Source organism: Rhinopithecus bieti, unplaced genomic scaffold (genome assembly GCF_001698545.2).
Source record: "Rhinopithecus bieti isolate Rb0 unplaced genomic scaffold, ASM169854v2 scaffold_14229, whole genome shotgun sequence".
Classification (NCBI taxonomy): domain Eukaryota; kingdom Metazoa; phylum Chordata; class Mammalia; order Primates; family Cercopithecidae; genus Rhinopithecus; species Rhinopithecus bieti.
In genome coordinates, this window is record NW_016807978.1 from 1,062,607 (window position 1) to 1,090,289 (window position 27,683).

The 27,683-nt window shown below is 38.3% G+C and overlaps 1 protein-coding gene across 1 annotated transcript in view; it reads right to left on the reverse strand.

Moving 5' to 3' along the window:
* The window catches only part of NBEAL1 (neurobeachin like 1), a 209,236-nt gene that overhangs the window by 118,517 nt on the left and 63,036 nt on the right, over positions 1–27,683 (reverse strand). The window contains 4 exon segments of the mRNA XM_017884366.1: positions 10,580–10,686; positions 11,621–11,927; positions 17,258–17,343; positions 27,307–27,389. Coding sequence (XP_017739855.1) covers positions 10,580–10,686; positions 11,621–11,927; positions 17,258–17,343; positions 27,307–27,389 — 583 coding nt within the window.

Here is a 27,683-nt window from a genome sequence, read left to right on the forward strand (position 1 = left end):
GGCGCCCGCCACCTCGCCCGGCTAGTTTTTTGTATTTTTTTAGTAGAGACGGGGTTTCACAGTGTTCGCCAGGATGGTCTCCTGACCTTGTGATCCGCCCATCTCGGCCTCCCAAAGTGCTGGGATTACAGGCTTGAGCCACCGCGCCCGGCCACTATATAGTATATTCTATATGCTGCTATAAAAAAAGAACATAAAGGATTCATTCTTTACTAACAAACAAATAATTTAAACAAAGCAACCATGGACATCTATGGCATCATGCAATATATTTGGGGACTTAGGTTTTCATAATATTTCAAAGATTTTTATATATTCAGGAATCATATCAACTATTTCCATAAAATGTTTTTATATCAATAAAACCTTTGATTTTCGTATATTTAATATACAGAAAACATTTTTTCCTACTGACTAAACAGTGACCTTAAGTTCCAGTAATACAATTAGAAAATTATATATTACAATGGACTTAGGGTAAGAAAACCTGGGTTAGAAATTCCACCTCTATCAATTATTAGTGTTGACCTTGGGCTAATCATTTAATGCCTCAGGACATTTTTCCTTATTTGTATAATGAAGAAGTTTAAAAGCTTCTTTCAAAGATTCCCCTTTGTTGTGAAGACTTAATGGCTTCAATGTATAGTGATAAATCTAAAGTGATTCTGACCAAAAAATATTCCAGAAATAAGGAAGACTATTACTGCCAGCAGGGAAGGCCCAGGTCCCAAAGCTTGGTTTTCCCCATTTTTTGTTTGTTTTTGTTTTTTTGAGACAGAGTCCTGCTCTGTCACCCAGGCTGAAGTGCAGTGGTTTGATGGCTCACTGCAACCTCCACCCTCCAGGTTCAAATGATTCTTCAGCCTCCCTAGTAGCTGGGATCACAGATGTGCACCACCATGCCCAGCTAATTTTTGTATTTTTAGTAGGGATGGGGTTTTGCCATGTTGGCCAGGCTGGTCTCGAACTCCTGACCTCAAGTGATTGACCCGCCTCGGCCTTCCAGAATGCTGGGATTACAGGCATAAGCCACCATGCCCAGCTGGTTTTCCCTCTTTAAAGGGATTTCTTCTCCAGCATTTTTATTTCAAAACAAAATGTGATAGGTGGTATCAAATAATTAACTTTTAAAGGTCATGATTCCAGATATAAATTTTAAGAAACTTTGGCCTATAAAGAACAAATATTAGCTCACCATCATGATACTTATGACAAACAGTTTTGTATTTTTAAAAAAGATATTATTCATATCAGAAATTTGTTATATCTGAGTTTCATATACTGAAGAAAAACCAATGCTAATAAATTTTAGTAGGAACTATATTGTATCCTAGAGATGACCCTACAAAGCAGACTCTTTTTTTTCTTTTTTTTAGACGGAGTCTCGCTCTGTCACCCAGGCTGTCAACCTCTGCCTCCTGGGTTCAAGTGATTCTCCTGCCTCAGCCTCCCAAGTAGCTGGGACTACAGGCACGTGCCACCACGCCTGGCTAATTTTTCATATTTTTAGTACAGACAGGGTTACACTGTGTTAGCCAGGATGGTCTCGATCTCCTAACCTCGTGATCCGCCTGCCTCGGCCTCCCGAAGTGCTGGGATTACAGGTGTGAGCCACCGTGTCCAGCCGATTAGCAGATTCTTTACACATGTGAGATGTTGCCTTTATCACTGAATTTGTCTTTATAACAATTTACTTCATCAATATATTCTTTACTATTTGATTTTGATGCTGTTCTTTACTGCAATGAAGTGACATAAATGCTTTCAGAGATATCCCTCAAAATAGTATGAAAAAATTCAAGGAGTTGATACTAAAACCTTTATTCTGAATTACTCTCATAGAATTAACCCCTGGTATTTTTCAGCAAGAAATCAATGAAAAGAATACCTCAAATAGAAAGGTAAAAGCTCTTTGAAGTAGTTTCATTTACAAAGGCTTTATAGGAAGCTCTCCTTTCTGATACCATCATGATACATGGAAATATCCTATATACTCTTTATTTTTTTTTTTGAGACAGAGTCTCACTCTGTTGCCCAGGCTGGAGTGCAGTGGCACGATCTCGGCTCACTGCAGCCTCCACCTCCTGGGTTCAAGCAATTCTTCAGCCTCAGCCTCCTGAGCAGGTGGGACTACAGGCACACACCACCACACCAGCTAATTTTTTTTTTTTTTTTTTTTTTTTTTTTTAGTAGAGATGGGGTTTCGCCATATTGGCAGACTGGTCTTGAACTCCTGACCTCATGATCTGCCCATGTCGGCTTCCCAAAGTGCTGGGATTACAGGAATGAGCCACTGTGCCCAGCTTAGTTATGTACTCTTCCACATTGCTGCTACATGTATAAATTAGTAAAAAAAAAAATTCAAAAGCAAATTGCATATATATTAAGAACCTTAACCATATTTCTGCTATTTTCTACTTTTCTATATTTTCAATGAGTTACAACTTGTTTTACACAATGTTCTGCTCCTTAATTTAAAAAACAAATAAGAAAAGTGTATGTCCTATGACCTAGTAATTCTACTGGAAGTAAAATTACATTCTGGAAACAAATTAAGTTTCCACTAGCAGGGTGGAGTTAAGTAAATTATGGTACATCCACTTAATACAATATTATGTAGACATTAAAATTATGGCACATGAAAATAATGAAATATCTTAAATGAAACAAAAGTACAAAATTATATGCATCAAGTGCTCACACTAGTGTTAACAATGCATAACAAAAAAGACTTCACAAATCAACAAGACAATAACAAATCTGATTTTAAAATAGGCAAAGGACTTGAATAGACGTCTCTCCAAAAAAGATATACAAATGGCCAATAAGCACACAAAAAGGATGCTCAATATCACTAATCATTAGTGAAGGCAAATCAAAAACACAATGAAATACTACTTCATATCCATTAGGATCACTACCATCAAAAAAGAAAAAAAAAAAACACCACCCAGTGCTGGCAGGGATGCGTAGACATTGGAAACTTTGTGCACTATTGTTAAGAATGTAAAATGGTACTTACTATGGAAAACAACATAAAAGTTCCTCAAAAAATATTCAAAAGTGAATTATCATATATCTAATAATCCTACTTCTGAGTATATACCCAAAAGAACTGAAAATGATACCTTGAAGAGATATTTGTATACCCACATTCACAGCAGTAGCCAAAAGGTGGACGTAACCCAAATGTCCACTGATGGATAAGCAAAATGTGGTATTTACATACAATGGAATATTATTCAATGTTAGAAAGGAAGAAAATTCTGACACATGCTACAACATGGATGAATCTTGAGAATATTATGCTAAGTGAAATAAGGCATAGAAGAACAAATACTATATGATTCCAACTTTATGAGATATCTAGAGTAGTCAAATTCATAGACACAGAAAGTAGAATAGTGGTTTCCAGGGGCTGAGGAGAGGGGAAACCAGGCAGCTGTTTAATGGGTATAGAGTTTCCATTTTACAAGATGAAGAGTTCTGGAGATGGGCTGCACAATAATGTAAATGTATTTAACACCACTGAAGTATACAATAAAAAATGGTCAAGATGCTAACTTTTTATATTATATAATTTTAACATTTTTTAACATTTTAAACTATTTTTAACTATTTTTAACTATTTTATTTTATTTTATTTTATGTTATGTTATGTTATTTTATTTTATGTTATGTTATGTTATGTTATTTTATTTTATTTTATTTTATTTTATTTTATACAGAGTCTTACTCTGTTGCCCAGGCTGGAGTATAGTGGTGTGATCTAGGCTCACTGCAACCTCTGTCTCCTGGGTTCAAGCGATTCTCTTGCCTCAGCCTCCCAAGTAGCTGGGATTACAGGCATGCACCATGACACCTGGCTAATTTTTCTGTATTTTCAGTAGAGACGGGGTTTTACCATGTTGGCCAGGCTAGTCTCAAACTCCTGACCTCAACTGATCCACCCGCCTCGGCCTCCCAAAGTGCTGGGATTACAGGCATGAGCCACCGCGCCTAGCCCCACAATTATTTTTAAAAAGACTTTAAAAATGTCTACAGACTAGAAATAATCATATATAATTTATTTTATTTTCTATATTTACCTTTTTTCCTATAAAACAAAAGAACATTTTCATAATGAGAAAAACTAAGCTTTATCTTAAAAGTAAAAAAATGCTACTTCAGCCCGGCGCAGTGGCTCAAGCCTGTAATCCCAGCACTTTGGGAGGCCGAGACAGGCAGATCAAAAGGTCAGGAGATGGAGACCATCTTGGCTAACACGGTGAAACCCCGTCTCTAGTAAAAAATACAAAAAATCTAGCCGGGTGAGGTGGCAGGCACCTGTAGTCCCAGCTACTCGGGAGGCTGAGGCAGGAGAATGGTGTAAACCCGGGAGGCGGAGTTTGCAGTGAGTCGAGATCCGGCCACTGCACTCCAGCCTGGGCGACAGAGCGAGACTCCGTCTAAAAAACAAAACAAAACAAAACAAAAAAACAAACAAAAAAAATGCTACTTCTACTGGATGCTCTTAGTTATAAGTGGGAGCTAATCAATGGGTATGCTTGAACATACAAAGTAGAATAACAGACACTGGAGACTCTGAAAGGTAGGGCGAAAGGAGGCTCCAGGTTGAAAAATTATCTATTGGATATAATGTTCAGTATTTGGGCAATGGGTACACTAAAAAGCTAGAGTTCAGGGAATATATCCATGTAATGAAACTGCCATTATACCTCCTAAATCTATAAAAAAAAGTTTTTTTTAAAGATGTGCCATTTCTTACATGAGAGCTTGTAAGGTGAAATAAATTACAGCCAAACATTCAAGCCAGTTATGTGGATAATAATTAATTTAAATATGCCTTTAAAATATCAATCCATGTATCAGAAAATAAACTTCAATATGCCTATTTTAAAATTATGCCCCATCAGTAGCTGATGCAAGATATGTTCATTGTTAAAGAAAGATTTTTCTGAAATTTGACTTTAAAACATTTTCTCAGAATGGCAAAGGAAAATATTTCTAATCAATTAAATTTTATTCTTTTAAGGTTAAAACAGAAAATGAAAAGAATCACTTTCAGAAAAGAGACAAAAGCAGAGATTGAGTAAATTTATTCATCTGAACACAGGCATTTCCTCTACTGCAACATCCACGATGTCCTAGAGAAAAATGGTGAAAACATTTGATTCTGCAAAAAGAAGTAATTGTCTTTAAAATGTGGTTTCAAATTGTAACATAAGACTGACCCTTAAGATTTACGAAGCTGAATATGCTTCTTTTGTATTTTAGAGCTTAGGTTTGTTAAACTGACCCCTAATTTTGTGGTGTGTGTCTGATCCTAGGTTCTTGTCTCTCTTAAATGCTACCTGCCTCTAGTTATTGTATTTGTTTGAACTTCAGAGGACTTCGCTGAGTTAGTGATCGCTAGATGGCAAATATGTGTTGGTTTCTCTTCATATTCCTTTAGGGTTTTACTGTTTACAAGCTTCTTCTTTGTATTGAGAGAAAATAGCTAAACCATCTTTGACATCTTTTCTGCAACAGGCAAAAAGACTTGAAACAAAGTGGGAATCTTTTATTTATTTGTTTATTTATTTATTTATTTATTTATGAGATGGAGTCTTAACTCTGTCGCCCAGGCTGGAGTGCAGTGGGATGATCTCGGCTCACTGCAACCTCCACCTCCTGGGTTCAAGTGATTCTCTTGCCTCAGCTTCCCGAATAGCTGGGATTATAGGAGCATGCCACCATGTCTGGCTAATTTTTGTATTTTTAATAGAGACGGGGTTTCGCCATGTTGGCCAGGCTGGTCTCAAACTCTTGACCTCAGGTGATCTGCCTGCCTCAGCCTCCCAAAGTGCTGGGATTACAGGTGTGAGCCACCGCGTCTGGCCTAAAGTAAGAATCTTGAACCATCCTTTCTTTTCTGTTCTCTTTACCCTGTTACCTACTGGACCAGATCTTTTGTCCTGAAAACTTGTCTCCTACTCTGCCCTCTTTTATATTCCCCTACTCCAAAAGAAACCTATTCACCCACACATATACATGGTTAATTCTTGGGGTATCTCTGCAATTCTTAAATAATTTATGCAAACATCCAGAAGCAGCTAGGGACTCTCCATCCCTAGTTCCCAGTCTCGCAAGTCAAGACCTTTTCTTGATGTGATTCATGTCAAATACTTAGGACACTGCTGTATTTTGGATGGATCGAACCTACTTAATCTTTAATCTTAAAGCAGACAGAAACAATTGGGGGCCTTCCATGTAGAAAGCGGGGTCGGGAGGGCAAGAAAGGGAATATGAATGCATATCCAAGTCACTCTGGAAATTTTATGGGGGTAAAAGAAACTTAGGTCAAAGTGGTCACAAGATTGTTTAACAGGAGATAGAAGGATATAACTCCATGTTTACTACTAGAAACGAAAGCTTTGTGTGAAATCTTGAATTTATGGGGAAAGAGGGAGAGTACCAGTGTGTTCTTTTCCTGATCCCTTCCCCTCATTCCTTAACTGCAGGAGACTGAGCTCCTTTGGGTTTTGGTGACCCCATCACTGAGGGGTTTATTTGATAGTTGATTTTGCTGTACTGGATACTTTCTTTCCCATTTCCTAATCATTTTGCAATACACATGCTGACTCTTTTCCCTTTCCTCCTCCTTTCCCTGGGAAGATACAATGAGTAAGACTTATCGGTAGTGAAAAAAATTGTAATGAATCCTAAATTTCAAATTAATCATATTCCAATACATATCATAATAATTTAAAATTTGTAACGTAGTTATACATAAAAGGAGGGTAGTGTCCCATTGGAGTTTATCTTTTATAATACATGATGTAGCTGTTCTAATACTTTTAAAATAAGCCTGAGTTTTAGATTCTAAAATACTGGCTATAAAGTAAAGATGAAAAGGGAAGAGGAAAAGCATTTTTATGCCCCTTCTTTGGCAGAGTTGTGCAGCCAAGCAAATTTTTAAACCAAACACATTTTGCTTTTGATATTTATTCTGCTCCCCTACCCTAGCATAATCCTGTTGTGCTAGGCAACCAACCGCAAATTTAATCAATTCAATTTTATTTATTAAGTTTCTACTGAGTGCCAAATACCTAATGATGGGAGAAAAGAGATTAAAGTCAGCCTGCTTGCCTTCAAATAGACCACAGTTGAGTATGAAACACAAAACGTTTGTCACCCCACAGACTTGTAAAAGATAATAATATGTATCCATCTAGACCCACCAGCATCAGAAAATATTATGTAGTGATTTTTTAAAAGAGTAAAAAAGAAATGATTTCAAGTAGCTATAAAAGCATCAAGGAGATAGATTTAAAAAGCATGAATAAGAAAACATGTAGGGTCTTTGTAAGAAAGGCTTAAGAGGCAGGCCTTGAGTCAGATGTCTTAGAGCCTTGTACAAGTCATGGTATGGATATTTTAAAATCACTAGAATTTTTCATAGTTTGGGAAAACATCTTAAGCAAAGGATTGATATGATAACGTTGATGTATCAAAAAGACAGTTTTGGCTTCAGTGTAGAAGAGGATAAGGGTGAAAACGGGCTGGGTACGGTGGTTCACGCCTGTAATCCCAGCACTTTGGGAGGCCAAGGCGGGCGAATCACGAGGTCTGGAGTTCCAGACAAGCCTGGCCAAGGTAGCGAAACCCCGTATCTACTAAAAATATGAAAATTAGCCGGGCGTGGTGGCGGGCACCTATAATCCCAGCTACTTGGGAGGCTGAGGCAGGAGAATTTCTTGAACCCGGGAGGTGGTGCAGTGAGCAGAGGCTTCGCCTGCACTCTAGCCTGGGTGACAGAGCAAGACTGTCTCAAAAAAAAGAGTGAAAAAGGAGAAAACAACAAAATGTTGCAATAATCTGGCAAAAAAATTAAAGCCTGAAATAAAGCAATGACAGTGGGAATAAAAGGCTGTATTTGAGAAATGTTTGAAAAATGAAATTGTCAACTTTGGTGACATAAGCAGATGTGGGAGATGAGAGATCAGGAAAAGTCGAGACTGATTTCCAAGTTTCTCCTTTGAGAAACTGGGTAGATAACGGTGCCTTTGACTTAAATTAAAAATATAGGAAAAGCAGGCTGGGCATGGTGGCTCACGCCTATTATCCCAGCACTTCTAGGGGCTGAGGCAGGCTGATAACCTGAGGTCAGGAGTTCGAGACCAACCTGGTCAACATGGTGAAACCCCTTCTCTACTAAAAATACAAAAATTAGCCAGGCGTGGTGGCGGGCACCTGTAATCTGCAGTGAGCTGAGATCATACCACCACACTCTAGCCTGAGCGACTTAAGCAGCTGTAGGAATAAGAAAGAGGAGACAAAAGAGTAGGGATGAACTGTTCCATTTTAGATGTGGCAAATTTAAGATTTTTGAGAGACATTCAAGTGGATTCCTCAACAGAGCTGAACTAACAGGAAGAAATTTGGGTATTATAGATGATATCTAAAGCTACACATCCAAAATTGAGACATCCAAAGGATAAGCAAACTAAAAAAGGTTGGAAAGGCCGGGCGCAGTGGCTCACGCCTGTAATCCCAGCACTTGGGGAGGCCGAGGCGGGTGGATCAGGAGGTCAGGAGATCGAGACCATCCTGGCTAACACAGTGAAACCCTGTCTCTACTAAAAAGAAAATACAAAAAATTAGCCGGGCGTGGTGGCGGGCGCCTGTAGTCCCAGCTACTTGGGAGGCTGAGGCAGAAGAATGGCGTGAACCCAGGAGGCGGAGCTTGTAGTGAGCTGAGATTGCGCCACTGCACTCCAGCCTGGGCGACATAGCGAGACTCCATCTCAAAAAAAAAAAAAAAAAAAAAAAGGTTGGAAAAAAGAGCCTAGAACCAAACAGGGAGTGCCAGTATTTTTAGAAAGGGTAATATTCTAGAAAGACTAAAGAGTGGCCACAGTGATACACAGCAAAAAAGATGAATGTAGAAAAGATGAGTGTGTTGAAATTTCAGAAACAAATTTTTTTTTAATGTTTCAAGAAGTCTGTTCTCTATATTTCATATTTTGGCATCAAAATTCTGTTTTGCTACAAAATACAATTGTACATTGTGCAAAATTCACTTACAAACATAATAAAGTTTCTACAAGTCTGCATTAACTTCCACAACCTCTGAACAACTGCAGAAAAGGTTAACACTGATAATGGAAAGGTTATCAAGTAGTTAGTTGCTTCAAAATTCTGTCTGTATTAGTGTTATAATATGATTTTGAACTATCAAAACCATATTTACAGAAGTATCCTATTGATATTATTCAGCTTGATGTGGGATCTTTTTCATTAATAGAAATATATATTTTTACATTAGGAAATATGGGAATTACCAGTTTTCATCTATGAGCAACAATTTTGGAATTAATATATTTATTACTGTATGGGAGAATCAATATGCTATCAACATTTCCATTTGCAATGAGTATGTATTACTTTAATTGTAATAAAAAATGTTATTTGACCCTGAAAGGGCACCAAATCATTTATGAATTTTATTTAAATTATGCAAAAATATCACATATTTGGAGAGAAGAATGGAAATAAACACCCAAAATCGTCATTTGGGTCATTACATAGTGTAAAAGTTAGGAACAATGGTCATGAAGTCAAAAAGAACTAAACTGAAACTCTCGCTCTGAAACTTCTTGCCTAATTTATAGTCATTATGAAGACAACATATATTTTGTGACCTCAAAAGAAAAGTGTCTGATACACAATTGGCACATAATAAATATTGGTTAAATAAATCATTTAATTAAAAAGTTATGTCTTGGCCAGGTGCGGTGGCTCACGCCTATAATCCCAGCACTTTGGGATGCCGAGGTGGGTAGATCACAAGGTCAAGAGATGGAGACCATCCTGGCCAACATGGTGAAACCCCATCTCTACTACAGATACAAAAAATTAGCTGGGCATGGTGGTGCGTGCCTGTAATCCCAGCTACTTAGGAGGCTAAGGCAGGAGAATTGCTTGAACCCAGGAGGTGGAGGTTGCAGATTGCACCACTGCACTCCAGCCTGGCAACAGGGCGAGACTCCATCTCAAAAAAAAAAGAAGCTATTTCTTATACAAAAACATTATTCAGTGAATGACATATAATTTGAGTTGGAGTAATACGTTTGCACCAAGCAATCCACATGTTTTATATAATACTCCCTATAATCAGTGGCCTGTATTTATAGGATATGTAACTTGGGGTCTACGAACTGTGGTAGAAGACAGTGTTTCCATGAGAAACAACTGTTTTTCAAAGACTCGTCTTAGTACATTCAGACACAAATAGTAGAGCTCCGAAGCAACTAATTACTTAAAGGGCCTCAAGGATATTTCTGGATGGAATGAAAATAATATACTTCATGAACTGAAATTCTTCCCATACAAAGAAATTCCAGTTTGACTACCTTTAAAGTATTTAGACAATTATGAGTGATTTAATACTAGTTTCAATTCAAGATAAAACTTGGTTATGTAATTAAATGCAAACAGAGATTAAGTATAAAATTAGTAAAATATGTTCAAATGTGAATTAAAACAAAACAAAAAATAGCTTCTTAAAATCAAAACAACAATAATAGAAAAATACCTTGCAGTTCTGTAGCAGTCGTATGAGATGTTCAAAGCAATTGCTGTTAAGAAAAATGGCCTGAAGAACAGGCCTATCTGTACAATCTAACATGGCTGTGATGGTATCTAGGAAAATAAAAAGAAAATCATCCATGTAAAAGTGAAAATTTGGGATCATACAAACATTTACTCTAATCATTTTCTTTTAATTTTAAAACAATTTTGATGTTCAGTATTTTTTAAATGACACTAACACAAAAAAACACATAAAAGCATTTTTATGCCTTTAGAAGCTATACACCAAACCATTAATGTTGGCTATGAGTGGGTGGCAGGATATAAAGAATTTTCTTTTTACTATCTGAATTTCCTAGTTTAGTGCTAATTAAAACATTTTATTTCTATAAGGAACTATCAGTTAATAACATCTGTATTTAACAACCTTACAAAGGAATACAATAAGAAATCACAATATATTGGTGAAGGAGCTTGCAGAGCAGAGAGACAGAGATAAATATGCAGAATGACACAAAACAACCAACACAAAGAGAAGGGAAGAGAAACACAAACACACAAACACACACACACACACACATACACACACACAGAGGCTCTGAGGAAAAAAAGAAACAAAAACAGATGCCCTCTAGAGAAAGGGCAGATTTTTGAAGTGACCTCTACAGAGATGTTATAGAGGCGCATACAAAATTGATTGTATGGGACTCTTTACCAGAGGTTACTACAAATGGTGCTTTCTGAAAATTTACTTTTCCTAGAATTTCAAAGTCATAGCTAATTTTCTTTTTAACATTGATGCATTTAGGAGATTACACTGTCAAAACAATATAGAGACTTGACTTTGTTATTGTTAAAGCAAAGAGGCTGTAACAAACACATCAATTCTATATAAATTATTTTGAAGTCAAAGTCTAAGCATTCACATGATATCTGAATTAAACAATCAATGCTTTCCACACAATGGCCTTGTATTTCAAGAGAAAGTGGTAGATATGAAAATTAAAAACAGACTCAGAAACAGTTGTCATTATGTAATACTTACTCAGCATTTTCATCTGTAGAGCAATAAATCGGTTTTCCCACTGTCTGGACCTTCTTTGATTAGGTAAAGCTGAATGATCTGAATTTAGCAATTTAAAATAGTTCTCCAGAATAGTACTGGTTTCCACTTGACGCTGATCAGAATTGCTACTGAGAAGGATATGTACCACTTCCGTAAGGCACTTTAGAGTTAGTTCTGCCTTCCTACCCACTTCTTCAGGATCTCCATCCTCCCAGGAATCACAATCTGCCAAAACTCGCATAAGAACTTCCATAGTGGCTGGAGAAATTGCTTGCAAAGCATTCCTCTGAAATATTAGAGACAATAAAAATGAAAACTAAACCTAATGAAGAGTTCTGTATGTTTGCAACAATGAGAATTTAATACATCTGCAGGCAACCTTTTCTTTTAGTAAATAAACACATAAAAATTTGTAACAGATACTATAATAGACACTGCTAGTGGTTCATACATATTAAATCTTCCCTTCCTCTCAGAAAACTCACTTTACACTCTCTCTTGTGGCTAAGGGTAGCCATGGGATATAGTTCTGGTTAAGGACATACGGTAGTAGACTATGAAGAGGGTATCACTTTATAAATAAAAAGGGAAGGACCCTTTGCCCTTGAGACTTTCACCTTTTCCTGCCTAGAATGTAGACATAATGCTTGCAGCCACCTTTATATCATGAAGAGATAAGTCCAAGATTAAAGTAGCAGGCTACAGAAAGAATAGGAATATTGAAGGACCTCAGTCCTTGATGTTCTTATTGAGTTACTGTACCAGCCCAGAACTGCCTAAACCTGGATTTCTTAGGCAAAATGAAACAAATAAAAAACAACCTCAAATCGATTAAGTGTCTCTCAGATTTTCAGGTTGGTTACAGAAAATCCATCACAACTGATTTAAATATATAAGATGACTGGTTTGGTTTTGATTCTACAAACATATTTCTGAAATTCCATACACTAAGTAATTGGTAGCTATATGTCAAGGTGACCAGAAAAACACAGAAATAAACAATATGTATTGCCCTAAATTGCCAAATTACGACATAATGAAACAGAACATAGTTATGCAAAATTATCTGAAATAGCACTTAAGCCATTAGGACTGTTTTCACCAATAATTATCAATATAATACATAATATCAACAACAATAATTACTACTATGGAAGAAACTGCTAATGGCCCACCCAACATTCAATCTCCTTCACGTTCCTTATTCAGAGAAACTGATGTTTTCCTGCACACATGGCCACCCAGAATAAATTCACATTTCCTAGCCTCCCCTGCTGCTAAGGAGGCCAAGGAAGCAAGTTATATTACATTTTTTATGTGGACATGTTTTCCTTCTCTACAGTCATATGACCAAGTTTGGCAAATTAGATTAAAAGACAGGGAGTGTCAGCTTTTCAGTACCTCTTTATTTTGTTTTTTATTTTTTCAGACAAGGTCTTCCTCTGTCACCCACGTTGAAATACAGTGACATGATCACGGTTCACTGCAGCCTCAACTATCCAGGCTCAAGTGATCCTCCTGCCTTGGCCTCCTGAGTAGCTGGGACCACAGGTGTGCACCATCATACCTGACTAATTAAAAACAAAACTTTTTTATAGAGACAGGGTCTCCCTGTATTGCCCATGCTTGTCTTGAACTCTGGGGCTCAAGAGATCCTGCCACCTCGGCCTCCCAAAGTTCTGGGATTATAGGAGTAATCCACCATGCCCAGCCTCAGTATCTCTTTAAAAGAAACTTGACACATGCCGTTTGCATCCTTCTTCTTTACCCCCTCTATCTTAGAGCCCCAAATGTGAACATAATGGCCAGAACTCTAGAAGCTATCTTGCAGCATGAAACAGAATAGTAAGCATGACAGATTGACATTCAAAAGAAAACTGAGTCCCTGAAGATCCCAGAGGCACCAGATTAACTGTGAATTGTTTATTACTTTGTTTTTAATTAGAAAAGCAACTTAAGCTGTTTTAATTTTATTAACTGCTATATACAGCAAATCATAGATCTAACTGATAAAACTGTTATTTACTTACTTTTTAAAAGTACAAATACTTTAAGTGCTGTACATATATTATGTCATTTAGTCCTTACAAATATCCCATGTTACTATTTCTGTATTATAAATTAATAAACTAAAACATATGTAATTAGTTTATCCAAGGTCACACAACTAGTTAGAGATGGACACTCAAACCTAGGTCAGTCTGGCTCCAAAATCTTTGTTTTTAACATAACACAAAACAGAACAGGTTTCAAATATGCCAATGGGAAGCCCAGATATGATGCTTTGGGAAAGGAAACCAGTAATCAGACTTTGATTTTTCTGATCTTTATGACATCATGACCATTCTTTAGCCTTTATATATTCAATTCATCTAAACACCCTTGTACTAATGCCATATTCAACAAACAACTTTCCAACTTTGATATAAATCCCACTTATAGCTATGCCTGGATCACAAGGATTTTTGGTACATAAAATAATAAATTGGACTTCCAGTATCTACTTGATTTTAGTGTTAGGTTTCATTATGGATGTCTCTTGGGGCTTGACTACCCCTAGGGACTAACAAGAACAAGTCTCTGTTTTCAAAAAGAGAAGGGGATCCAATCAATTTCTACATTAGTCATAACAATGCCACTTCCATTTTCATTCCTGTATACTTATTCATTTTTTCACTGTAGTAGAGAAATGATAGAAATGGGGAGATAATGACCCAAATGAAGGAAATCAGCTAATAATGGAATGTAATTAAGCAAACTTACACTGAAAAACAAGATTCTGGTCACCACCCCTCTCACTACAAGGAGACTCTTTTCTTCTACTAGGGGAAAGAGGAGAAGGTCAGTCCACCTGGAAACCTAACTAGGGACCCTGGCTAGCTGCCAAAAAATAAAAAGGGCAGGACAAATAAAACAAAGAAATGGAAATTTCAGTAGTGCTCTGGAGGCTAACAAGGTACAAGGGTAAAAAGGATAAAATTTTTTTTTAAAAGGCCATTAAGCGTAAGGGCCATTCAATGAAAAAAAGAAAATGATAATACAGAGAGAAAACAAAACAGAGCAAAAACAAGGAGGAAAGGGGAATTGCATCAGTACCAACAGACAGGAAACTCTTTTTTTATTTTTTATTTTTTATTTTTTTCAGACGGAGCACGATCTCGGCTCACTGCAAGCTCCACCTCCCGGGTTCACGTCATTTTCCTGCCTCAGCCTCCTGAGTAGCAGGGACTACAGGCGCCCGCCACCATGCCTGGCTAAATTTTTTTTGTATTTTTAGTAGAGACAGGGTTTCACTGTGTTAGCCAGGATGGTCTCGATCTCCTGAATGTAGACAAGGATTTCCTCCTAAATGCCCAAAATAATAAGGTAATATGCCTAGTATATTATTGGCATAATTTTGTATCTTTAAATAAAATTTACTTAAGTTTTAAAAAATACAAATTTCTAAGTTTTTAAAATTATAATTTAAATATGTAATTTGGTTCAACAATATTAAGAACATAGTACACTGATGTTAATAAGAGAATGTTTAATGTGAAAGAAAAAACTGGTAGTTAAAAAAGAGAAGGTAAAAACCTTCGACCTAAAATAGAGAAAGAAACAGAGGGACAGAGGGAGGGAATTATGGAGATCTATAAACTTGGATGGAAAAAAAATAGATATCTTAATTTCTACTAATCTCTAACTAAAATTGAGTATTTCCTTCAAATTTAAATGTAAGCAACAAAAGCACAGTAGTAGAAATAATACTTGTGATTTTGTTGGTTAGGCACAGTTGACTCACACCTGTGATCCCAGCACTTTGGGAGTCTGAAGTGGGCAGGTTGCTTGAGCTAGGAATTGCTCAACCTGGGCAACATGGCAAAAGAGTGTCTTTACAAAAATACAAAAATTAGCTGGGTGTGGTGGCATGTGCCTGCAGTCCCAGCTCCTTAGGAGGCTGAAGTGGGAGAACTGACTGAGCCAGGAGGTCAAGGCTGCAGTGAGCCATGATAGAGCCACTACACTCCACTCTGGGCAGCAGAACAAAACCCTGTCTCAAAACAACAACAGACAAAACAAAACAAACTTGTGATTTTGTCATCAGTAAAAATTACATGCATTTTCATTTATTACAGCTGTTACAGTCTCTCAAAATATCATTTATGCTAATTTCTTCTTGGAAGTTACATTAGTTTCTAGACTTGCTGTTACAGCTTTTTTAATTTAATGTATTATAAGAAGCACATATTGCTATGTCACAGATTTGTTTTATTAATATTTTAGTAACTGCATTTCAGTATAATTGGTTTCCTTTATTTGAGGCATTTAAAACATTCTGACAAATGGCTTTATCAGATTGCCAAAGGGATGTGTGGTATAAAAAGTACAAGTGTTAGGAACCTCTGATCTAAACTGTGTGGTTTAAGAAAACACATATATAAGAATGTACTTTCTGAACTATAATCCTTTTGTCAACTAGAATTTATATTCAAAGTTTATGACAGTCGTCGGGCATGGGGGACTCACGCCTGTAATTCCAGCACTTGGCGAGGCCGAGGTGGGTAGATCACTTGAGCTCAGCAGTTCAAGACCAGCCTGGGCAATATGGAAAAAACTCGTGTTTGCCAAAAATACAAAAATTAATTGGGCATGGTGGTGTGTGCCTGTAGTCCCAGCTACTTGGGAGGCTGAAGTGGAAGGATCGCTTGAACCTGGGAGGCAGAGGTTGCACTGAGACAATAATTGCACCTCTGCACTCCAGCCTGGGAAACACAGTGAGACTCCATTTCGAAAAACAAAAACAGAAAAGTTTATGACAGCACTTAGATGCTTACCTTAAAAAAAAAAAAAAACTAGGCCGGGCGCGGTGGCTCAAGCCTGTAATCCCAGCACTTTGGGAGGCCGAGACGGGGGGATCACAAGGTCAGGAGATGGAGACCATCCTGGCTAATACGGTGAAACCCCGTCTCTACTAAAGAATACAAAAAACTAGCCGGGCGACGAGGCGGGCGCCTGTAGTCCCAGCTACTTGGGAGGCGGAGGCAGGAGAATGGCGTGAACCTGGGAGGCGGAGCTTGCAGTGAGCTGAGATCCGGCCACCGCACTCCAGCCTGGGCGACAGAGCCAGACTCCGTCTCAAAAAAAAAAAAAAAAAAAAAAAAAAAAAAAAAAAAAAAAAATTCTTTTCTGTAAATTTTAAAACACTACTTGGATTTGTTAAAAAAAAATATAAACTTACAAAAATACATTCAGTATTATAGGTACAGGAGAGTGAATAAATTGGTGTCTTCAGAAACCAAACTACGAGACTTTCATTTCATCAAGTGGACTAATGAGGCTGACTTCCTCTATCATCTGAAATAAAAACTAGTGCTTGAAAGCTAACATAAATAAGAACTTACAATACCAAAAATTGTTAAATTTGTTTATTTATTCAGTAATTTTATTGTCAGTGCTAAATATTACCTAGGTTTTCTGGAAAATAAAAGAAGCAGATTAGTTACAATATATAAGTTCAATATTTGTATGGTGAATGAAATTATAAAAAGACAAAGAACATACTAAAGAATCCATGGAAAGCTTTTTGCACTGTTAATTATAATTGTATATATTAAATTTCAACACTTTCCTTACCTGCCCACCGGCTACAATGGCTCCAAAAAGATGCAATAAGCAACATTTAAGACTTTCCTTGAGATGTTCACTTTCCTGAAAACATTCTGTAAATATAACACACACATAAATAAATAAATTTGTCTTTCACAATATGATTTATCTCTAAGAAATGTCTGATGCAAATGCGAAGAACTATTTGTGAAAAGGCTAATCTGTGTTAAAAGCCAAGGTTGATATGCATTTTGTCTTAGGAAAAGAAAAGAGAAGCCATCTACCAGATAGCATTTTAGGTATTCACGTTGCCTCACTGAGTTCTCATAATTCTCCATATAAGGATGATATTTGGCCCCCATTTATAAATGAGCAAAAGGAAGGTCAGAAGTTAGTATCTTGCCTGAAGTCACATGACTACTAACTGACAGGGCTAGAAACTAACTCAAACCTGGCATAAAATTAGACGTCTCTCTTTTTTTTTTTCCTTTGAGATGGAGTCTCACTGTATTGCCCAGGCTGGAGTGCAGTGGTGCGATCTCAGCACACTGCGATCTCCGCCTCCCAGGTTCAAGCAATTCTCCTGCCTCAGCCTCTGGAGTAGCTGGGATTACAGGTGCCTGCCACCACGCCCAGCTAATTTTTGTATTTTTAGTAGAGACGGTGTTTCGTCATGTTGGCCAGGCTGATCTCGGACTCCTGACCTCAGGTGATCTTCCCGCCTTAGCCTCCCAAAGTGCTGGGGTTATAGGCGTGAGCCACTGCGCCCAGCCTAGACGTCTCTTTACTAAGACTATCAGACCTCTCATTAGTAAAAATTGACCATAACTAGTCCACTACAGAAAGAAAGAGTTGAACAAAAAGATTTCCTGAGTTCACTTCAGGGCTAATGTTCTAAAATTCTGGTACCAATAGTAAGTTTTCTTTTAAAAGTATAAATTATTTTATTTTATTTATTTATTTTTTTAAAAAAAACAGGCTATACATGCATACAACAAAGAAAAAGCAGCATAAAGACCTGACAAGGGGCCGGGCGCAGTGGCTTACGCCTGTAATCCCAGCACTTCGGGAGGCCAAGGCAGGCAGATCATGAGGTCAGGAGGGCGAGACCATCCTGACCAACATGGAGAAACCCCGTCTCTACTAAAAATACAAAAAAATTAGCTGGGTGTGGTGGCACATGCCTGTAATCCCAGCTACTCAGGAGGCTGAGGCAGGAGAATTACTTGAACCCGGGAGGCGGAGGTTGCAGTGAGCTGAGATCACGCCATTGCACTCCAGCCTGGGCAACAAGAGCGAAACTCTGTCTCAAAAAACAAAACAAAACAAAAACAAACCAACCAACCTGACAAGGAAATGTAAGTTTCCCTTTAATCTATTCCTCAACCCATGACACTACCACTGCCTTGCACACCTGTAATCCCACCACTCTGGGAGGCCGAGGCGGGTGGATCACCTGAGGTCAGGAGTTCAAGACCAGCCTGGCCAACATGGTGAAACCCCATCTCTACTAAAATTGCAAAAATTAGCCAGGTGTGGTGGCAGGCACCTGTAATCCCAGCTACTCAGGAGGCTGAGGCAGGAGAATCTCTTGAACCCAGGAGGCAGAGGTTGCAGTCAGCTGAGATTGTGCCACTGTACTCCAGCCTGGGTGACAGAGCAACACTTCATCTCAAAAAAAAAAAGTACATAGTACATACATATACTCCCGCATCAACTTTTTTTGCTTTTTAACTTAATACGTTCTGGATATTACTACATCTTTCTACTTTTTTTTTTTTTTGAGACAGAGTCTTACTTTATTGCCCAGGCTAGAGGGCAATCACAGCTCACTGCATCCTTGGCTGCCTGGGCTCATGTGATTCTTCCATCTCAGCCTCCCAGGTAGCTGGGACTATAGGCACATGCTACCATGACCATCTACTTTTTTGTATTTTTGTGTCAAGACAGGGTTTTGCAATGTTGTCCAGGCTGGTCTCAAACTCCTGGGCTCAGGTGATCTGCCCACCTCAGTCTCCCAAAGTGCTGGGAGTACAAGGGTAAGCCACTGCGTCCAGCCTGGACATTATTACATCTTAACAGATACATCTGCCTCATTCATTTTTTGTAATGACTAGAGGCATACACCGCTACAATGTGTTACCTTCACTTAACCAGTTCTCTCTTGATAAACTGCTATGCTTTTCCCCTTTCTTTTGATACTGTTATGAACACCCTTTTGCATACGTCATTACACACTGGGATAAGACTGTAACAATAAAATTATTTCCAATAACAAATGTTACCAAAAAGAAACAGCTTTGAGGTAACCTGGATAGAAACTTATAATTAAAAAATTAAGAAGTTCCAGCTATATGAGAATAACTGGTACTATACATGGCTTTCAGCTATAAACAACTAGAAAACTGGAGAAAATCAGTTCCAGAAACTGGGTCACAGAACTGTGATACACACGAGAAGGAAAACAAAGTAAGCACAAGGATCACACAGATTCCGTTCTGGTTTGGAGACACTTTCCGAACTACTACATGGAAAGGAGGAACCTTAAAAGAACACAGTCATTTGTTGAGTTGAAGAGACAGAAATCAAAGTTTAGAGAGGCCTAGGCAACTGGAATTTGTAAAGCAGAGTACTGGAGTAGAGGAAGCTATACAGAGAAAGTGCTCTAGAAATATGCACAGGGCTCACTTTGTGTCTCAGTGTCTATCCTCACACAATAGCGTGATATCCCACAAGATCGGCAAAAAACTACAAAGAAACTGTAAGCTGAGTAATTCTCTGATTTTACACAGAGCTAGAAGATGACAGAGTTCCATTCATCCACAGTGGACACACAGAAAGATAATACATAAAAAGGACGTAAAAACATATATACCATTGCAAATTCTCATCATAAGATTGCTGGGTGGCTATATTAGTATATGACAAAGTAGGCAAGAAATATAATCAAGGCAAGGAATGTTACTCATGATGAAAAGTGGAACTCAATAAATTTAAATAAGAAAATACAACTCAATGAGTTTAAGATTATTGAAGTCATAAAGAGTATTTTCTCTTGCAATAATGGAAATATATTAGAAAGTAATGAAAAAAAGATTATCTGGAGACCCTTTTCATGAAGATGGCATTAAAAGAAAGGTGGTCTCTGCCCTTCCCAAAGCCAAAGCCAAAGCCAAGTTTATGAAGGCCAAGAAGGCAGGGCTAAAAGGCATCCACCCCACCCCCCACACACATACAATCTGTACATCACCACCCTTTGGTGGCCCAAAACACCATGGTTCCAAAGGCAGCCCAAACAGCCTCAGAGGAACACTCGGAGAAGATACAAACTTGACTACTATGCCAGCACCAAAATCCCTTTAAGCCACTAAGTCAGCCATGAAAAAGATGACAGCAAAACACCTGTGTTCACTGTAGATATCAAGGCCAACAACTGATCAGACAGGCCATGAAGAAGCTCTATGACAACGATGTGGCCAAGGTCTATACCCTGATCAGGCCTGCTGGAGAGAAGACATATGTTAGACTGCCTCCGGACTATGAGGCTTTTGATATTGCCTACACAACCGGGATCATCTAAACTGAGTCCATCAGGTTAATTCCAAATATACACTTCTTTTACCATAAAGAAAAAAAGGGCTGGGGGTGGAGGCTTGTGTCTGTAATCCTAGCACTTTGGGAGGCTGAGGTGGGTGGATCACTTGAGGCCAGGAGTTGGAGACCAGCCTGGCCAACATGGTGAAACCCCATATTTACTAAAAATATAAAAATCAGCTGGGTGTGATGGCAGGCACCTGTAATCCCAGCTACTCGAGAGGCTGAGACATAAGAATCGCTTGAACCCAGGAGGTGGAGTCTGCAGTAAGCCAAGATCGTGCCACTGTACCACTCCAGCCTGGGTGACAGTGTAAGAACCCATGTCAAAAAATAAAAATAAAAAAAGAAAGAAAGAAAGAAAAAAGGATCTGGAAACTCCCCAAACACTTGCAGATTAAACAATACATTCCTTTTCATTTTATTAATTTAATCTTTTTTAATTGACAAATACAAATTGCATACATTTATAATGAACAACATGGTATTTTGAAATATGTATACATTGTGGCTAAATCAAACTAACTAACATATACATTACCTCACATAACTTTTTTTGTGGTAACCTCTCTCTTAGCTACTCTTAGTCATTTTCAAGTATACAATGCGTTGTTACTAACTACATTCACAATGTTACGTAGTAGCTTTCTTGAATTTATTCTTCCTAACTGAAATTTTGTATCCTTAAACCAACATTTCCCGAATTTGAAAATATTTTAAACCAAATGAAGAAAAAATTGTTTTAATTTAACAAAATTAAAACAAAAATATCAAAATCTGTGGGGCACAACTAAAGCAATGATTCATGCTCATTCTAGAAAAAAAGTCTAAATAAAGATCTAATTAAAGATTGAACTTTCACCCTAAGAAGCTAGAAAAAGAAGAGCAATTAAGAGGGAGTTAATATTAAAGATAATAGAAAAAATAATGAAAAAGGAAATGAATAAACAATAGAGGAAAATCAGTGAAATCAAAAGCTAGTTCACTGGTAAGATCAATATAATCTTTTAAGAGGCAGGGTCTCACTATGTTGCCCAGGCTGGAATGCAGTGGCTATTCATAGGCACAATCATAGTGCACTACAGCCCCAAACCCCTGGGCTAAGGTGATCCTCCTGCCTCAGCCTCCTAAGTAGCCAGGACTATGGGCATGTGCCAGGATCAATATAATTTAAAAACCTCTAGTTAGACCAATCAAGAAAAAAGAAGACAGAAAAATGTAAATTATCAATGTCAGGAATGAAAGAGGAAACATCAATCTAGATTCCATAGATTTAGGAAGGATACATGAAGAAATATTATGAACAACTTTATGCCAATAGATTCAATAATACAGATGAAAAATACAAATTCCTTGGAAGACATTAATTACAAAAACTAACACAAGAAGAAATAGAAAATCTGAGTAGCCCTTTATCTAGTAAATAAATTTACTCCATAATTTAAAACCTTTTCACATTGGACACAACAGTACATGCCCATAGTCCCAGCTACTCAGGAGGCGGAGGTGGAAGGATCACTTGAGCCCAGGAATTCAAGACGAGCCTGAGCAATATAGCAAGATTCTGTCTCAATGAAAAACAAAACAAAACCTTTCCACAAGGTAATCTCTAGGTCCAGATCTGCTGGTAAGTGTTAAGAAAATCATAATAGCATTCTCAAACCAACTCTCACAGAAAATAGAGGAAAACAGAACCCTGCCTAACTCATTTAATATGACCAGTATTGTTGTTTGAGCCACCAAATCAATAGTATTTTGTTATACCAGCCCAAGTAGACTAAGACAGATTTTGTTACAAAGAAATAGAGTGCTACTACAACAAAGACCTAAGAATACAGAAGCAGCTTTAGAACTGGGTAATGGGTAGAGGCTGTAAGAGTTTTGAGGTGCATGCTGGAAATAGGGACCTTCAGGGCAATTCTGTTGAGCTCTCAAACATAAATAAGGAGCATGTTATTAAAAACTACTGGAAAGGCGATCCTTATTAAAAAGTGGCAAAGAACTTGGCCGAACTGTGTTCTAGTGTTTTGTGGAAGGTAGAATGTGCAGCAAGCAATGAAATTGGGTATTTAGCTAAGGGGATTTCTAAGTAAAGTGTTGAAGGAGCAGCTTAATTTCTCCTTTGACTGCTTATAGTTAAAATGTGAGAAGACAGAAATAAACTGAAGAAGAAACTGTTAAACACAAAAGAACCAGAAGTTGAGATTTAGAAAATTCGCAGCCTATCCAAATTACAAAAAACAAACAAACAAGAAAGCTTGTTCTAAAGAAAACACTGAGGGTGTGACTGATAAACAGACCATGGGTATAACTAGTGGACTTAATCAGCCAGCTCAGTGAGGCCAGGAATGGATATGGAATTATACCAGAAAAGGCACTACCATTTTGAACTAAAGGGGACAGAGAAAGTGGGAAGGAATGAAGGTAGACTGTTGGACTTCTTGGATTCTATAGACCAGACCATAAAGCTATTCGGTTTGAATGTGTGATAAGAAAAACTCTGAAAGCAATTCAGAGATTATGAGGGCTGCCACTCCCACCAAAGACCCAGGAGGCAAGGCTGTTTCCTCTTCCTTGGTTTCAAAGGGTAGGACCACAGGTCAGGTTTCAGTGGGCCAGGATGACCTACCCAGTGCCTCAATGGTGGGGCTGCCCTCACAGACAGCACTATGGGTGGGGCCGTTGCAGGGACCTTGGGTGGGGGGTGACACTGGCAAACCAGTGCGCATGGAGTACACAGTATCAACCAAAGAGGGCTATTCTCAAGCTTTAATGCCTAATAGAATTTACCCTACTAGGTTTTAGGCTCACCTGAGACCTATCACCCCTTTATTCCTTCCACTGTCTCCCTTTTGGAATGGGAATATGTATCCTAAACCTGTTCCAACGTTGTATTCTGGTTACATATAACTTATTTCTTTTCACAGGTTTATAGCTGGAAAGGGATTTTGAGTCAGGATGAATTGTAACTTCAGTCTAACCAGTAACAGATTTAGAAATTAACATTTTGAACTTTAGACTTACAGAGTTGATGTGAGAATAAGTTAAAACATTTGGGGCTGTTGGGGTAAAATGGATGTATTCTGTATGTGATAAGTACATGAATTGGGCAGGGGTGCAAGGACCGAGTGGTATAGAGTGAACTGTGTATCTCCAAAATTAGTATGTGGAAGCCCTAACACCTCCCCTATATGACTGTATTACAGATAGAGCCTTTAAATAAATGATTAAAGTTAAATGAGGTCATAAAAGTAGAGCCTTGATCAAAGAGAACTAGTGCCTTTATAAGAAGAGGAAGAGACAACAGTCTTTTCCCAACATGTGAGGACACAGCAAGAAGGTGACTATCTGCAAGCCACAAAGTCAGATCTCACCAGAAAATAAAACCTGCTGGACTTTCCAGTCTCCAGAACTATGAGAAATAAATTTCTGTTATTTAAGCTACCCAGTCTACAGTATTTTGTTATGACAATCAAAGCAGACTAAGACAAAAACCACACAAGACATATAAGGCAAAACATCCTAGAAACCCTTACTGTCCTTGAACAGAGATACAAAATTTTTAAACAAAAAAATCATTCAAATGCAGTAGTACATAAAAAGGATAATATACTATAATCCTAGCACTTTAGAAGACTAAGGAAGGAGGATTACTAGAGGCCAGGAGTTCAAGACTAGTCTGGAGGCAACACAGCAAGACCATATCTACAAAATATCTACAAAAACATTTTGTTAAATGAGCCAGCTGATATGGTTTGGATCTATGCCCCCACCCAAATCTCATGTTCTACTGTAATCCCCAGCGTTGGAGGTGGGGCCTGGTGGGAAGTGACTGGATCATGGGGGCGGATCCTTCATGAATAGTTTAGCAGCATCCCTTTGGTGCTTTTCTCATGACAGAGTTCTCAAGAGATCTGGTCATTTAAAAGTGTTTAGCACCTCCCGGCTTTCTCACTCTTGGTCCTGCTCCTGCTTCGCCTTCTGCCGTGAGTAAAAGCTCCCGAGGCCTCCCCAGAAGCAGAGGCTGTCATGCTTCCTGTATTGCCTGCGGAACCATGAGCCAATTAAACCTCTTTGCTTTATAAATTACCCCAGTCTCAGGTATTACTTTATGGCAGTGTGGGAACAAACTAATACACTGCTTATCATGGTACAATCCTGTGGTCCTAGCTACTCAGGAGGCTGAGGCAAGAAAATCATTTGAACCCAGGAGTTTGAGGCTACAGTAAGCTATGATTATACCATAGCACTCCAGACTGGGCAACACAGCAACACCCTGTTTCTCAAAAAAAAAAAAAAGAGAGAGAGCAAGAGACAAATAAAAATTAATTATATAATCACAACCAAAGGTAGTTCAGGCGAGAAATATGTTAGTTTAATATTTGAAAATCAACCTATGTACTTTGCCAATTAACAAGCACCTCAAATAGATGTAGTAAAGTACGTTTAAAAAAAAAAAAGTCAACGTCCATTCAGTAATAGCAAAGCAGGGTTAGAATAAGACTTCCTCTACTTAATAAAAGGCATCTATTTTTAAAAACATATAGCTAATATCATATTTAATGGTGAAAGACTGAATTTTTTCCCTTCTACATGTGGGAACAAGGATATAAAAGTCAATACACAAAAACAAATTATATTTCTATATACTAGTTTTAAAAATGAAAAATACAATTTAAAACAAATCAGGCTGGGCATGGTGGCTCTCACCTGTAATCCCAATACTTTGAGAGGCTGAGGTGGGAGGATCACTTGAGGCCAGGAGTCTGAGAACAGCCTAGGCAACACAGTGAGACTTTGTCTCCATAAAAAAAAATTGTTTATATTAGCCAGGCACAGTGGCACATGCCTATAGTCTTAGATATTTGGGAGGCTGACGTGAGAGGACCACCTGAGCTCACAAGTTGGAGGTTATATAGTGAGCTATGATTGCACTACTGCACTTCAGCCTGAGCAACAGAATGAGACCACATCTCTCCCTAAAAATGAATAAGATAATCATTTACAAAGCATACAAAATATACAATACTTTGGGATAAATTAACAAAATATGTGCACAACCTATATAGACAAGAGACAAAGGCTTCTATGGGATACTTTACTTCTAAGCCAAGTGGCTCCCTGACACACCAATTTGATTTTATAACCTCATTTGGAGGACTTAAGAATAGCCCTTGGATGGCTGTGAGGACTCCTGATGAATAGAAACACCGTATACTGTTCTACTGGCATGCTGGGTTTCCTGTCCTCTATCCTATAAGTGAGGCCAGTTTCCAGAGATGGTTTACTGTGGAGCTTCATTACCTAGTTAGCTAGGTATCACTACTGGTGGTCAAGCAGAGTCAGTACTGTAGTCATCTTCAGCAAGCAATCAAAGGACTATTTCTGTCCTGTTTCATTTCACAGGGAAAAGAAAGAACTGAAGCAAATATGGCAAAATGTTAAGTGACAAATTTGAATGGGAAATACATACTCAAGGAACACACCGTGTTCCTTTTATAGTCTGCAAATTCTATATTTTTGAAAGATGGCATATATAAGTCACATATATAGGGGCTAACTCTCTCAAGTTTCCTATTTTCAGTAAAAATTCTGAAGTTCTAAAATATACCACCATTGGTCGGGCACGGTGGCTCATGCCTGTAATCCCAGCACTTTGGGAGGCTGAGGTGCGTGGATCACCTGAGGTCAAGAGTTCAAGACCAGCCTGGCCAACATGGTGAAACCCTGTCTCTACTAAAAATACAAAAATTAGCCGGGTGTGGTGGCCTATGCCTGTAATTCCAGCTTTTTGGGAGGCTGAAGCAGGACAACTGCTTGAATCCAGAAGGCGGAGGCTGCGGTGAACCGAGATCGCGCCACTGTACTCCAGCCTGGGGCAACAGCGTGCGACTTCGTCTCAATAAAAAAGTAACTAAATAGGGCCGGGCACGGTGGCTCAAGCCTGTAATCCCAGCACTTTGGGAGGCCGAGACGGGCGGATCACGAGGTCAGGAGATCGAGACCATCCTGGCTAACACGGTGAAACCCCGTCTCTACTAAAAAAATACAAAAAACGAGCCGGGCGAGGTGGCGGGCGCCTGTAGTCCCAGCTACTCGGGAGGCTGAGGCAGGAGAATGGCGTAAACCCGGGAGGCGGAGCTTGCAGTGAGCTGAGATCCGGCCACTGCAATCCAGCCCGGGCGACAGAGCGAGACTCCAGCTCAAAAAAAAAAAAAGTAACTAAATAAAATAAAATATACCACCATCATTAAAATATTGTTATTCTAAAAAAAATTTTTTTTGAGAACAGCACATTAAATAAAACCAAGTACAATAATTGCAGCCAAACACAAATCATGTACCTTACTCCAGTGACATGTTCTTACAACCTTTATTTTATAAATTAACAAAGCTGAATCAAGATCAGAATCAGAGTAAGAATAAAAAGTAATCAGAGTAAGATGATAATCATAGCAAGAGAAATTAGAGGTGTTACTTACGATAAAAGAAAGGGACGAATTCCACTGTGAGAGAAGCTGGTTTATATTTCTGTCTGCTCTTTTCCACAGTACTAAGGATTCGTCTATCATTAAAAAGAAGTCAATAATAAATTACAACATGGGCAAGCAGACATGGCACAATTACAAAAACAATTATAAAACAAATTTAATATTTTACTTTTGATTTGTGTCTTGAACTATGTATCTCTAGGATTCACATAATCTTGAAAAGAAGTCTAGCAAATAGGCCGGGCGCGGTGGCTCAAGCCTGTAATCCCAGTACTGTGGGAGGCCGAGACGGGCGGATCACGAGGTCAGGAGATCGAGACCATCCTGGTTAACACGGTGAAACCCCGTCTCTACTAAAAAAATACAAA